Genomic DNA, 12,837 nt, shown 5'->3' on the forward strand with positions numbered 1-12,837 from the left:
GTCAGTTCTGACTCGATGGCACCTGACAACAACAACAACAAATAAGGGGAATGGTGTGGAACTATAGGATAAGCGAGGTCAGTTTGAATAAAAAGGTCAGTGGTTCAAACTCACCAGCCCCTCCCTCTTTGGAACCCCTATATAGGGTCACTATGATTTAAAACGGATTACATGGCACTTAACAACAACATAAGGGGAGCAATAACACTAATGAGGTAAGCAGACTTTTAACGATTTGAGATCAAAAGAACAGCATTTACTCAAGGACAAAGTTCAGAAGGGTTAGGAGAGAAGGAGGAATGGAAAAACGAGAGGGAGACAGGATATTTCATCATGGGAATTGCAATCAATGAGCTGAAACAAGATGTCTCCGAGTTGTTGGCTGGAAAGCTGATCTGCTCTATAAACCTTCAATTTGCAATAAAAAAAATGATATTTGGTCAGACTTGCCCGAGACCCACTGCTAGCCCAGGTGCCCAGTCCCAGGGCTGTGGAACATTGCCTCATGTCATTACACAGAAGGTCCTCTCTTCTGGTACTTTCAGAACTCTGAGCTGAAAGGCAGTCAGTTCTAACTCATAGTGTCCCTGTATAGGGTTTTCGAGGCTGTAAATTTTTAAGGGGGTAGAACGTCTCATCTTTCTCCTGCAGAACCACTGGTAGTTTTGAATTGCTGACTATGAGACTGGCAGCCTGACTTGTAAGCACTACACTGTGATGGGGGACCTACTGCCACAAAGAAAGAAAGACCAGGAGCAAAGTGTGTTCTTTGGACCCCAGAGTCCCTATGCTGGGAACGTCACAGACCTGGGAAAGACTGAGATGTTCCAAGGAACGTAGTATCCACAGGTATTGAGAGATAAGGAAGGGCCTTTGACAGAAGGCCTTGACACTTTGAATTTGGACATCTGAACTGTGAGAAAATTAATTTGTTTGTTTAAAGCTAAAAAAGAAGAAAAAGAAAGGTCGGCAGTGATTAAAACACCAATAAACGCTAATAGTTCTTGAAAAAGTCTTGGTAGCATAGGAGGTTACACGTTGGGCTACTAACCACAGGGTCATCAGTTTGAATCCACCAGCTACTCCTTGAGGGTAAGATGAGACTTTCTGCTCCTGCTAAGATTTACAGCCTCTGGAACCCTATACAGGGTTGCTCCAAGTTGGAACTGACTCAACAGTATACAGTACCTTATGCCAGGTTCTATTAATTCTTCCAACAAGAGATTAAAAAAACAGCACCGTTTGCTGTCGAGTCAATTCCGACTCAGAACCCTGTAAGACAGCGTACAACTGCCCCATAGGATTTCCAAGGCTGTACATCTTTTTTACTTCAATATATCTACAACAAAACATTTGCCATTTCAACCATTCAAGACTATAAATATGGGAGCAGACTGCCACATTCCTCTGCTGTGGAGCAGCTGGTGAGTTCAAACCATTGACCTTTTGATGCTTCAACACTGCTTCACTGGGATGCCCTCAACAAGAGATAATAATTACTAGTCCCATTTAACAGATGAGGAAATTGAGGCATAAAGAGTATAAGTAGGTGGTTGCCAGTCTGTAGCCCTGGAAAGGGGTCAGAGAGAGTACCCATTTGTGGCTCCCGTATTACCCCCACCCCTGTACCTCCCAGCAGCAGTACCTCGGCGGAGGAAGGGGACATGGTCATCTTCCACAGAGCCTGGGGGCTCCCCGGGCTGGAAGTACATCACCTCTCGAGGATGAGACTGCAGCAGGTTCAGACGATGCAGACGCTTCTCTGGAGGTGGAGGGGATTAGAGGGCAGGGGTCAGTGGTCAAAGGTTCCCCCTGCTCATAATCCAAGGAGGGTGGGGGCTGGGGGGTAACACGCTGGGCCTCTCGATATGAGTAAGTGCTAAGATAACAAACCTACTGCTATCTAGTCAATTCTGACTCAGTGACCCTTTAGGATAGAGAACTGCTAGTTCTGGTAGTGTAGTGGTTATGAATCGGGCTGCTAATCTCAAGGTCGGCAGTTTGAAACTATCAGCCATTCCGCGGAGAAAGATGAGACTTTCTGCTCCCGTAAAGATTTACAGCCTCGGAAACCCTGTACAGGGTCACTATGAATTGGAATCGACTCCACGGTACTTAATTAACAGTCTTACGGAGTCTTGGTGTGGTGCTGTAGAATAAGTGCTGGACTACAAGATCAGTTTAAACCACAGGTCAGTGGTTCAAACCCACCAGCCACTCCTTGGAAGCCTTATATTGGGTCGCTATGAGTCAGAACCAACTTGACGGCATGTAACAACAATCTTTATGGAAACAAATTGCCACATCTTTCTCCCATAAAGCGGCTAGTTGTTTCAAACTGCAGATCGTTCAGTTAGCAGCTCAACATTTAGCCCATTGTGCCATCTGGACTCCTTGGAATGAATGCTGGTTACCCCTTACTATGTTCCCGGTCTCATTTAGTCCTTCTGATTCTACATATACACCATGTCCCCATGACCATTATACCCATTTTACAGACAGTCACTGAGGCTGAGAGAGATAAAGCCACTTGTCTCAGCTCACACAGCCAGTAAAAGGCCAAGGCAGGGTTGGAACCCAAGACAGGCTGACTCCTGAGCTCCTATGTTTAGTTACGCTTGACTGCTGTGGCATCATTTCATGTTTCAGCCCTACTTTCTAAGACAGTGGAGGTGGAGAACAAGGATGGAGAAGAGGACTCCTCAGAAGACAGGGGCCCCAGCCTGCTTCACCAGCACCCTTACCGATGCTGCGTAGCCGCTGGAACCAGCGGGCCGTGCGGGGGAAGTGACTATAGAAGGTCGGATGTGCGGCTCCCAGGAGATCGAGAAGCACAAAGAGCTCCTAGATGAAAAGCCACAGCTGGAGGAGGCTGGGCAGCAGCCAGGCAACGCTGCCTCACCTTCTCCCTCCTTGCTGAAGCTGGGAAGGACTTACAATAGCCTGGATCCTGGTGGGGCCGGGGCTGTGAGGAGTAGATTCCATGAGCTGGGCCAGGTGCCGGGAGCCATAAAGGGAGTCCTTGGGTCCCCACACCTTCAACGCCTCTTCGCCATCCAAGAAGAGGAGCTGCAGGGTCACTGGGGCAGCCTGTGGGAGCAGGTGGTCAGGATTGGCCAGTGTCAGACCGTCAGCCTCAACCCACCCACACTTCCTGTCCACGTGCACAGTGTAAAAGAGCCAACCAGGTCTATGTCCTTGTCAAGCGCTGCAGCCAAGAGTATAGACTGTGCCCCCTCCAAACACAGAGTGGGCAGAGATGGGCAACTTGGACATTGGATACCCAAATGGGGAGGGGGGAATACAAAGGCAAGAAGTGACTGGCTTACAAGCTTTCAAGAGGGAACCTAGGGGGCATGGAGGAAGGCAGAATCTCCAGTGAGTACTATCCAATCTGTCTAGGCAGAGCTGATGAAATGAAATACAGACGGGTAACTCGTGATACTGTAGTGAATAATGGTTATCGGGACTGATTATGAGGGTTGGAAGTGTAAAGGTGGACGTTTTATAGCAAGGAAGGGAGTGATTATCTCTCTAGTCTAGGATCGGAGGTATATAGGACCATCAACGGAGAAGAGCCAAGAGCGGGACCCTACCCAGAGAACCAGAGATGGAGACAGAGACGATGACGTGGAGTGATGAAGTGGCTGGGGACTTTGGATCCAGAGAGGGAGAGGGCCTGTGGGCTGAAGACTGGCGGGGGGGAGGGTAGTAGAGGGCGGGTTTCTAGGATATGCCCTTTGGTAGGTTGATGATGCATGAAGGGGACTGGAATCATGGCAATGAAATGATGGACGATGGAATGAATGTAAAACTAAAGCTCTCTCACGTAAACTATCATATAATTCACAATAAAATATTATATATAAAAAAAGTATAGACTGTGACCCCCCACACAAGAGAATACCACTCTCACAATCGTTGCTGTGTTTGAGCCCACTGTTACAGCCACTGTGTTGGTTCATCTCGCCAAGAGGCTTCTTTCCTACTGACCATCTACTGTACCAAGCCTGATGTCCCTCTCCAGGAACAGGTCCCTCCTGCTCACATGTCCACAGTACGTGCGTGAGTCTAAGTCTTGTCATCCTCAATTCTAAAGTGCATTCTGGTTATATATTCACTTTTTGGACCTGCTCGATCCTGGGTTACCTGACCCTAACAATTTTCTTGGTCTCATCTCTGGTTCCCTCTATCAAGTTTCCAGCAGAGAAAACAGCAAGTGTAAATGTCCTGAGGTGAGAAAGAAACATGGGGCTTTGTGGTTAGAGGTGAGGGTGGAAGTGTGATCAGAGAGGTCACGCGGCATACCTCAGGGTGACAGGAGCCATAGCAGGGCATTGGACAGAGGAAAGACAGCATCTGACATTCAGGGTATGAAATGATCCAGCCCTGAGGCTCTCTGTACATGGGATGGAAGCAGGAAGACCAAAAGGGTGACAGACACCCAGACAAAGGATGGTGGTGGTTTGGATCAGGGTGGAAGCATCTCCTGACACCCAGCCCCAGCTCTTTACCTGCTCCTTGGCCCTGCTCAGCTCCAGGTCGAGGGCTTGGGCCAGTTCCAGCAGCAGAGCGCAGGGCACGGCCGAATCCGTGGCTCCCACAAAGGGAGCTGACCCAGGTGGGAAGAGCTTCGAGTCATAATGGCAGGCGAGGGTCAGGTGGTGGGCAGCCCCTGGGTCCAGCGTGGCCACCACATTACCAAAGTCCAGCGGCCCCAGGGGGGTCAAGGCTGTGAAGGGGTCTAGTTCCACGTGCCAGCCAGCTGTCAGGGTCCGAAGTGTGGCCTCCAGGAACTAAAAGCAAGAGAGGTGGGAGGGTAGCTGGGGCCTGGGGGAAGTTGGGAGAAGGGGCACGTGCCCCATGCCATGTAGAGTTACAGGCAACTAGCAAGTCCCACATTTAAAGCCTCCCTCTACAGACTTCTACTGGGTACCAGGGAAAATGCCAATAAGATACATCACAGCTTAAACAGCACTCAACATCGTATGTTCTACTAACGCTATCAGACAGGGATTGTCATTGGTCTCACTCTGCATGGATGACACAGACAACAGAGAGGGTAACAAACAAGTCCAAGGTCATACGCCAAGTAGCTGAGCTGGATTCAAACCCAGGTACCACAGGAGTCTTGATGCTTTCTGAGACTCAACATAGAGATACTTCAGCACCAGCTCGGGTTCACACCAAAGGTTAGCTGCTTATTAGGAATCCCTGGATGCTACAAACCATTAAAAGTGTCTGACTATTAGCCAAAAGGTTGGTGGCTCAAACCCACCGAGAGGAGCCTCAGAAGAAAGACCAGGCAAAGTTTCTGAAAGGCCACAGTCTTAAAATCTCTATGAAGCAGTTCTACTCCGCACATGTGGGGTCAACAGGAATAAGAACTGATTCCAACTAATGACCCCTGGTGAGCCGACTCCCCAGCATATAACCACCACTGCCATCAGGGGTCCTGTGGGTTAAGCACTGGGCCGTTCACTGCAAGATCAGCAGTTCAAACCCACCAGCAGCTTTACGGGAGAGAGATGAAGATGGCTGTTCTAGTAGATGTACAATCTTGGACACCTTGCATGAGGACCGATTGGATGCCATGGCAGTGGGTGAGGAGGCTTGGTGCACAATGGGCAAAGCACTTGAACCCACCAGCTACTCCATAGGAAAAAGATGGGCAGTCTACTCCGGTAAACATTTACAGCCTTGGAAACTCTATGGGGCCGTTGTACTCCCCTACAGGATCACTAGGAGTCGGAATCAGCTTGTTGGCAGTGGATGGTAACTACAACAAACCACTTATTAGCTGTAGGACTTGAGCAAAGGTATAAACCTCTTTGGGCCTCAGTTTCACCATCTGCATAATGAAGATCAAATCGGTTCACACAGGGCTGCTATTACTTGAGCCTAACATGTAGTCACTTTGGATGGTGACACTGGAGAGTTTCTAGCCAGAGAGCCAAACCTCTGTCCCTGAGTTATATTGTGTGATCTTTGCAGGATGCCCAGGTCCCACACATTCCCCTGGGGTCTCAGGGTTTGGAGGTGGGGGACTTCCTTTTACCTTTCGGACTTGGAGATTGCCAGGACTGCCCGGATTCCGCACGACCAGCAGGGGGCGTAGGTAAGTGTTCCAGAGACGCTGCGGGTCTAGTTGGCCCACCACCCTCCGCAGCCGAGATTCAGAAAGACTTCCGACCACTGGGACCTTGGAAGTAGGTAAGAGTGTAGAGGAGAAGGGCAGAGAGTGAGAGCAATCGCATTCTGATCCTACCCCTGGGAGTCGCCATCACCGTAAGGTGTCTGGTTCCTCTTTGTAAGGATCTGAGGCTTTTAAGATAAATCCCAGGTCCTGGACGTCCATCTGGGTCAGTCCACCTCCCAATTCTAACGGGAAAATCAAGGGCCAAGGAGAGGAAGGGTCTCTTCCAAGCAGTTGATTTAGGATTAGAATCCAGCTCAAGGAACCCTCATCGTAATCTACACCACTCCAGATCCTTCTTCTAAAGGGGGAACCACTGTTAGAAAACCAACCCGGAACCTTATTCCATTAGTAAGGTGCATGCGCTCGAAGGACCGGGCCGCTGGCACCTGCGGTTAGCGGCCATACCACAAAGCCACGTCAGTCAATCCCAGACCCTGGAGAAGGGTTGGCGGGGAATGAAAGCCCCTGCTGAGCCCGCGCCAGGCCTCACCCGCAGTTCCCGTCCCAGGTCCTCGGTACTGCGATGCCAGCCACTCCAGATGGTGTAGAACGCCGAGCCCACAGCCAGCGCCAGCAGCAGAGGCAACAACCGAGGCCGCGGTAGCAGGCGATGCTTAAGCTGTGAGCGGGGTTCCAAGAAGCCGCGCTCTCCGAGCCGTAGCCGGGGTTTCCCGCGGCTCCCGGGACGCATGGCAGCTTTGCCCTGCAACCACGTCCCAGACAGCGGAGCCTCCAGTTCAGACCCAGCCAAATCCCACCTCATGCAGTACCGAGACCAATGAGCAAACAGAGTGAAGGCATGATCCCACCCCCCCGCGAGAAAGAAAGCCAATAGGAACTCTCGGGCTGAGGACACGCCTCCTTGCCTCCCTAGGGAAGAACAATTGGTTCCCCTGAGGGTTGCACAATGCAAAAGGGAGTGCGATAGGGCTAGCTTGCGTCTCAGCGGAAAAGGGGAAGCCAATGGTAAGCGTTTAGTCTTAGAAACTATTCGACTTGTCCGGCGCAGATCCATGCTCCACCTGGATGTAGGCAACGGATTGGTTGTGCTGAGTGAAAGAAATCGAAAGACACGAAAATGAACCGGTCCTGAGAAGAAAGGGGCGGGACCCATCACTGCAGGGAGGAGTGGATTGGTTTTTTGCGGAAGCCACGCCCCCGAAGGCAGGACCGGCGGGTATTTGGAAATTTGGTATTTGGTCGCTTCCTTCCTTCAGTTTATCCCAATCTACAGTGAAATTATTCGAGTTCCGCTCCCTTCGATTTCCCCTTTCATTGTTTTGAACGTTTGCCTCGAATGATTCTGCGTGGTCTCGAACCATTACGCAAGACTTTTATCTCATCACTAAGCACGGCTGACGGTGATCGTTATGGCAACACACCGGCTGCTCGGGTTTGCGCAGGCGCCAACGGAAGCGGGCTGCAGGAAGCGGAAGTCCCATCTCTCCTTGCAGAGGCTGAGTCAACGCGGAGGGAACGGGAGTGACCGGAGAACGCTGCCAGCACCATGTGAGGCCCTATCGGGAATGGGCGATGGGAGTGGGGTTGAAGGTGTAAATTTGGCCCACTAACGGCTGGAGGGGGTGAATAAATACCTTTCCTGATAGTGAATCGGGAGCGGAGGCAGACATTTTAAGGGAAAATGTCGGCCTTTTGATGGGTGTGAGAACGGTTATAGGGCCTTTTATGGATCGTAAGTTCGGGAGAGGGGACTGCATTATCAGATAACGAGCTGGGGGCCTTCCCTAGTTTACTCTTCTTGTTGAGATGAATTTTAAGAGGAAGCAGACCCACGGATAAGGAACTTGGGGGAGGCAAGTGCGGTCTTTTATAACTAACGATTTGAACAGAATGATTTACCTTGATAAGTTGATCTAGAAACGGGTGGCTTTTCAATCTGAGGGCAACTTTTTATGGACAATGAATCGCCGAACTGATTTTGCGTTTGGGTGCTCATTCTGCACCAGGCATTGTTTTAGATACCTGGGGTGGTTGGTTATGTGCCATCAAGTCGGTTCCGACCCATAGCGACCCTTTATAGAGTTTCCAAGGAGCAGCTGGTGAGCTTGAACCGCCAACCTTGCAGTTCAAACCGACTTTACAGTCCAGCGCATTAACCCAAAGCGCCACACCAGGACTCCAGTGAATAAAATAGAAGCCCCTCCCCACAAAAAAAGTTCCTTCCTGGTGCAGTTTATGTGGGGAGAGACAGGCAGTCAATAGGATAAGGAAATAAAGTATAGGATGTGTTAGGTGAAACACTTAAAAACAAACAAAAAAACAGTTGTCGTCTCGTGGATTTCATCTCAGGGTAAATAAAAAAGACAAAAGAATTCTATGTGTTTCAGAGTAGAACCCCATGAAAATAATGAGGAATGTCAATGTTGAGAGGCAGTCCCCGTGTGGTGCTGTAGGATAAGTACTAGGCTGCCAACTGCAAGGTTGGCGGTTCATACCCACCAGTGCACCTTGGAAACCCTCTACAGGCTTGCTATATGATATGAGTAAGGAACCAGCTGGACTCGCGTTAACGATAACTAGCACACTTGAGGAAAGACAGAAAAGTCAACTCCGAGGCAGTGGGTTGGGTTTGGGGAAGATGAAAGCTTGCCTCATAGTTCTTCAAAGACCATCCAGGAGGTCATTGTGGCTGGAGCACAGTTGGGAGTGGGAGGCATAGATATAAGGTATTGCAAAAGCTAAGTTTTACTCCTTTTTTTTACACTGAGATGAAGGAACCCTGATGGCAAAGTGGTCAAGTGCTTGACTACTAACTCCAAAGCCAAGGGTTCAAATCCACCAGCTACTCAATGGGAGAAAGATGTGACAATTTGCTTCTGTGAAGATGGTAGCCGTGGGAGCCCTTATGAAGCAGTTTTCTGTTCTGTGGGGTTGCTGTGAGTCAGAGTGCATTCAGTAGCATCTGGTTCTTTTACATTTAGGTTTACACTGAGATGGGAACTATGGAAGGGTTTTGAAGAGTAACATAGGTCTTAACATAGCCCTCTGGGATGCTATCTGGAAAATAGGCTGTTGAAGTGGCAGAGATGGAGGGAGGGAGCAGGAGAGAAGTGATAGAGGTACGGCAGACCTCTATCTTAACGCATGGTGAGAAATGGTCAGATTCTGCGTGTGTTTGGGAGGAAGGTGACAGGATTGGATTATAGTTGACAATAGGATTTTTGCCCAGAGAACTGGAAGGATGGAGTTGTCACCAACAGAAACAGATGGAGTGGATTGGATTATTGGGGCTCAGCCTGGGACATGCAGGGTTGGATGTGTCTGTGTAGATTGGCCTAATTAGGCAGGGCTGATGTAACCGAAATACTACAAGAAGGTAGTTTTAAGCACCTGGAATTGATTTTCTCATAGTTCAAGAGACTAAGAGATCTCAGACTGATGACCCCTAGCTCCTGTTTTCCCCAGTTCCTTGTAGTGGGCTCCTTGGGTCACTTAGAAATGATTCAGTTTAGGACACCCCACACTGATGTAGGAGTCCTGGTGTGGCACTGTAGTATAAACATTGGACTGCTAAGCACAAGGTTGGCAGTTAAAACGTACAGGGTCGCTATGAGTTGGAACCGACTTGATGATAATAACAACACTGATTTAAGGAACCCTGGTGCACTGAAGGGACAAACATTGGGCTGTTAACCCCAAGGTTGGTGGTTCAAACCCACCAGCTGGTTCTGCAGGAGAAAGATGAGGCTGTATGCTGCTATAAAGATTTACAGCCTCAGAAAGTCTATACAAGGTAGCTAGGAGTTGGAACCAACTTGTGGCACACAACCCCACTACCACACTGATTTGACCGCATTAACTTTATAAATGAAACCCTATTCCAAACATTACTGCAACACCTCCCCCAGTATAGGGGTTGTGTTTCTACATATATTGGCGTGGGCACAGTTTAGGTCTTAGCAGGACTGAGCTGGAGGAGGGTGGGTATGTTGGGAACAAGACTGGCGAGCCAGCGAAGGGGAGACCATGATTCGCCTCTGCTTCAGCCTCTCTCACCAGTGTGCCTTGTCCCCCAGGAGCCTCCTCAACAAGCCCAAGAGTGAGATGACCCCAGAGGAGCTGCAGAAGCGGGAGGAGGAGGAGTTTAACACCGGGCCCCTGTCGGTGCTCACGCAGTCGGTCAAGAACAACACCCAAGTGCTCATCAACTGTCGCAACAACAAGAAGCTGCTGGGCCGCGTCAAGGCTTTTGACAGGTGAGTGCCCGGGTCTCCAGGGGTTCTGTCTGGCCTGGAGAAGCAGCCAGCCTCAGTCCGTGGCACCTGACAGCGGGTTCCCAGGTGCCCGAGCATGCGGTGACAAGCATGCCTTCGGGAGCACGTCCACCTGGATTTGTATCCCAACTCTGCCAGCAGCCACCCAGCCCTCGGCAGCCGCTTTCCGGGTCTGAGTGGAAGTGCTCCACAGGGTTGCTTGTCAGGGACTGGTTGTCAGTAGCAGTTTGCTAAGTGTTTCCTCTGAGGTGCCTCTGGGTGAGCTCAAACCTTTCTGTTAGCAGCTAAGCGCTTACCTCTTTGCGTCACCCAGAGATGCCAGTGGCAGTAAGCTTGGTGGTGGTTTCCAAAAATTCAGTGCTTGAGAAGGGTCCATAGCTGTTGCCTACCTCCTTGTTCATGCACAGAATGCTCCAATTTTTCACTCTTGTGAACGGGAAACTTTGGATAAAGAACTAGTTGTAGAAGTGAAAGGTAGATATACACATGAAAACAGACTAGATCCCTTGCCCTTTATTGACACATGCCATCAGTCAATAAAGGAAGGGAAGGTCTGTGGTGAAAAACAACACTGGGAAAGAGAACGGAGTAGTTGGCAGGAACCACTGAGACCCCAGAAGTGCTGGCAGAGAGGTAACGTGGAACAGGGCTCAGTCATTGGAAGGTACACACTAGGGCTTGGCGTTTCAGGCTGAGCATTACAACCACAGGTGATGTTTCCTGTCTGGGCCTCAGCTTGACGATTATTTCTAAAATGCATCCTAACGATAGCCCTCATGGTGTGGTTGTGAGGATTCATTCAGTGGCCTGGAGGACACAAAACGCTCGCTTTACTACATTAATGCTTCACAAGTGCTTAAGAAACTGGCATTAACCTTTCACGAATTCATGTTCCTCAAGTTAGAATGCTTGGGTGGTATGGATGAGTAATCTGTGCAGCTACAGACCAAGAGATTGGGAGTTTTGAGTCCACCCAGGGGCATCTCAGAGGAAAGGTCTGATGATCTACTTCTGAAAAGCCAGGCCTTGACAATCCTGTGGGTCACAGTTCTGACAGATGTGGGGCTGCTGTGAGTACAAATGGACTGAACAGTGTCTACCAGTTTCCTCAAGGTAGCATCGTTGCTAAGTGCCGTCAAGTCAGTTCTGGCTCACAGCATCCCTGTGTAGGGTTTCCAAGGAGTGGTTGGTGGGTTTGAACTGTCAACCTTGTGGCTAGCAGTCCAGTGTTTATCCTGTAGCGCCACACTAGGACTTCACAGGAAGGGTGGTGAGGCCTGATATCTAGAAAGGCTCTACAAGACCCTGAGAAAATCTCTTCATTTGGAGCCTCTCAGGTAAAATGAGAATCATATTAACAACAGGATATCAGACAGACCTGCATTCACACCAGCTCTACCACTTCCAGTTCGTGAGGGCTTAGATTTCCCCTCATTGTCCTGTGACTCCTGCAGGGATCGCCATGACCTGCCACGTTTGTGGTGAGGATTGGTGGAGACGCAGACACACCTCACGGGCAAGGGATCTAGTCTGTTTTCTTGGTCCCTTGGATTTTTGAGCATTCCATGGGGTGGGCACTCCACTAGATTTGTGCTGCTGTTGACCTGCCCACCGGGCATCCCCAAGGATAGGACTAGAGTGCAGAGGTCATGTGCCGCCCCGAGCCCCAACATCCTTGAAGTTTCTGGAGGACGGGTACTTTTCTGCATGCAGATACTGGATTAAGCCCTTTTTCTTCATAACACCCAGTGAGGTGGGTACCACTATTGGCTCCAGCTTAGAGGGGAGCAAACTGAGATACAGAGCAGCAAAGTCCTGTGCCCAGGCCTCGACTTGCAGAGATGGGATTGGAGCCCAGGCACGGCACTGTCCTGTTAGACAAGTAGTCACCAGGACCTCCCCACTCACTCCCCATGTCTCCCTCCCCCGGCCTCTAGACACTGCAATATGGTGCTGGAGAATGTGAAAGAAATGTGGACTGAAGTCCCCAAGAGTGGCAAGGGCAAGAAGAAGTCCAAGCCTGTCAACAAGGACCGCTACATCTCCAAGATGTTCCTACGTGGGGACTCTGTCATTGTTGTCCTGCGGAACCCACTCATCGCCGGCAAGTAGAAGCCCAAAGCCGCCTCCCACCACCCCATGAAGACCTGCCCTGTGTTGGGAATAATAAAGTCCCTGTGTTTTTTTACTAGTACCTGTCTGCGTCTTGTGAGGGGCGGGCAGAACGATGCTGGTCTCTGGAACAAGGAAGGACCTTGGGCTCCGCATGGGGTGGACAGAAGCTACCTCTCAGCTTCATTTGCTCTCTTTCCTGTTGCCCAGTCTTCCCTAGCTTCTCTTCATGCACTCTCCCTTCTCCCTGCCCCTCTCAGTGAGTCTCAGCTTCATTTGTAATTTTGTCTT

The 12,837-nt window shown here is 50.0% G+C and overlaps 2 protein-coding genes across 3 annotated transcripts in view; one reads left to right on the top strand and one right to left on the bottom strand.

The window, feature by feature from the left end:
* LOC102813446 (glutaminyl-peptide cyclotransferase-like protein-like) overlaps positions 1-6,915 on the bottom strand; it is an 8,874-nt gene extending 1,959 nt beyond the window's left edge. Inside the window, exons 1-6 of one of the 2 annotated variants that reach the window (XM_006867322.1) lie at positions 6,690-6,915; positions 6,059-6,202; positions 4,515-4,796; positions 2,938-3,090; positions 2,745-2,844; positions 1,646-1,762 (exon numbers count right to left, since the gene is read on the bottom strand). In XM_006867322.1, coding sequence (XP_006867384.1) covers positions 1,646-1,762; positions 2,745-2,844; positions 2,938-3,090; positions 4,515-4,796; positions 6,059-6,202; positions 6,690-6,890 — 997 coding nt within the window. In that variant the 5' untranslated portion in view covers positions 6,891-6,915. The remainder of the gene's footprint in view (positions 1-1,645; positions 1,763-2,744; positions 2,845-2,937; positions 3,091-4,514; positions 4,797-6,058; positions 6,203-6,689) is intronic. The other variant, XM_006867323.1, reaches the window with a different exon arrangement.
* On the top strand, positions 6,889-12,546 carry SNRPD2 (small nuclear ribonucleoprotein D2 polypeptide 16.5kDa). Its single transcript, XM_006867397.1, has 3 exons — positions 6,889-6,965; positions 10,237-10,416; positions 12,372-12,546. The coding sequence occupies exons 1-3, from the start codon at positions 6,889-6,891 to the stop codon at positions 12,544-12,546; spliced, it is 432 nt and encodes a 143-aa protein (XP_006867459.1).
* The last annotated feature ends 291 nt before the right edge of the window (positions 12,547-12,837 follow it).

This window comes from Chrysochloris asiatica, unplaced genomic scaffold (assembly GCF_000296735.1).
Source record: "Chrysochloris asiatica unplaced genomic scaffold, ChrAsi1.0 scaffold00104, whole genome shotgun sequence".
Classification (NCBI taxonomy): Eukaryota; Metazoa; Chordata; class Mammalia; order Afrosoricida; family Chrysochloridae; genus Chrysochloris; species Chrysochloris asiatica.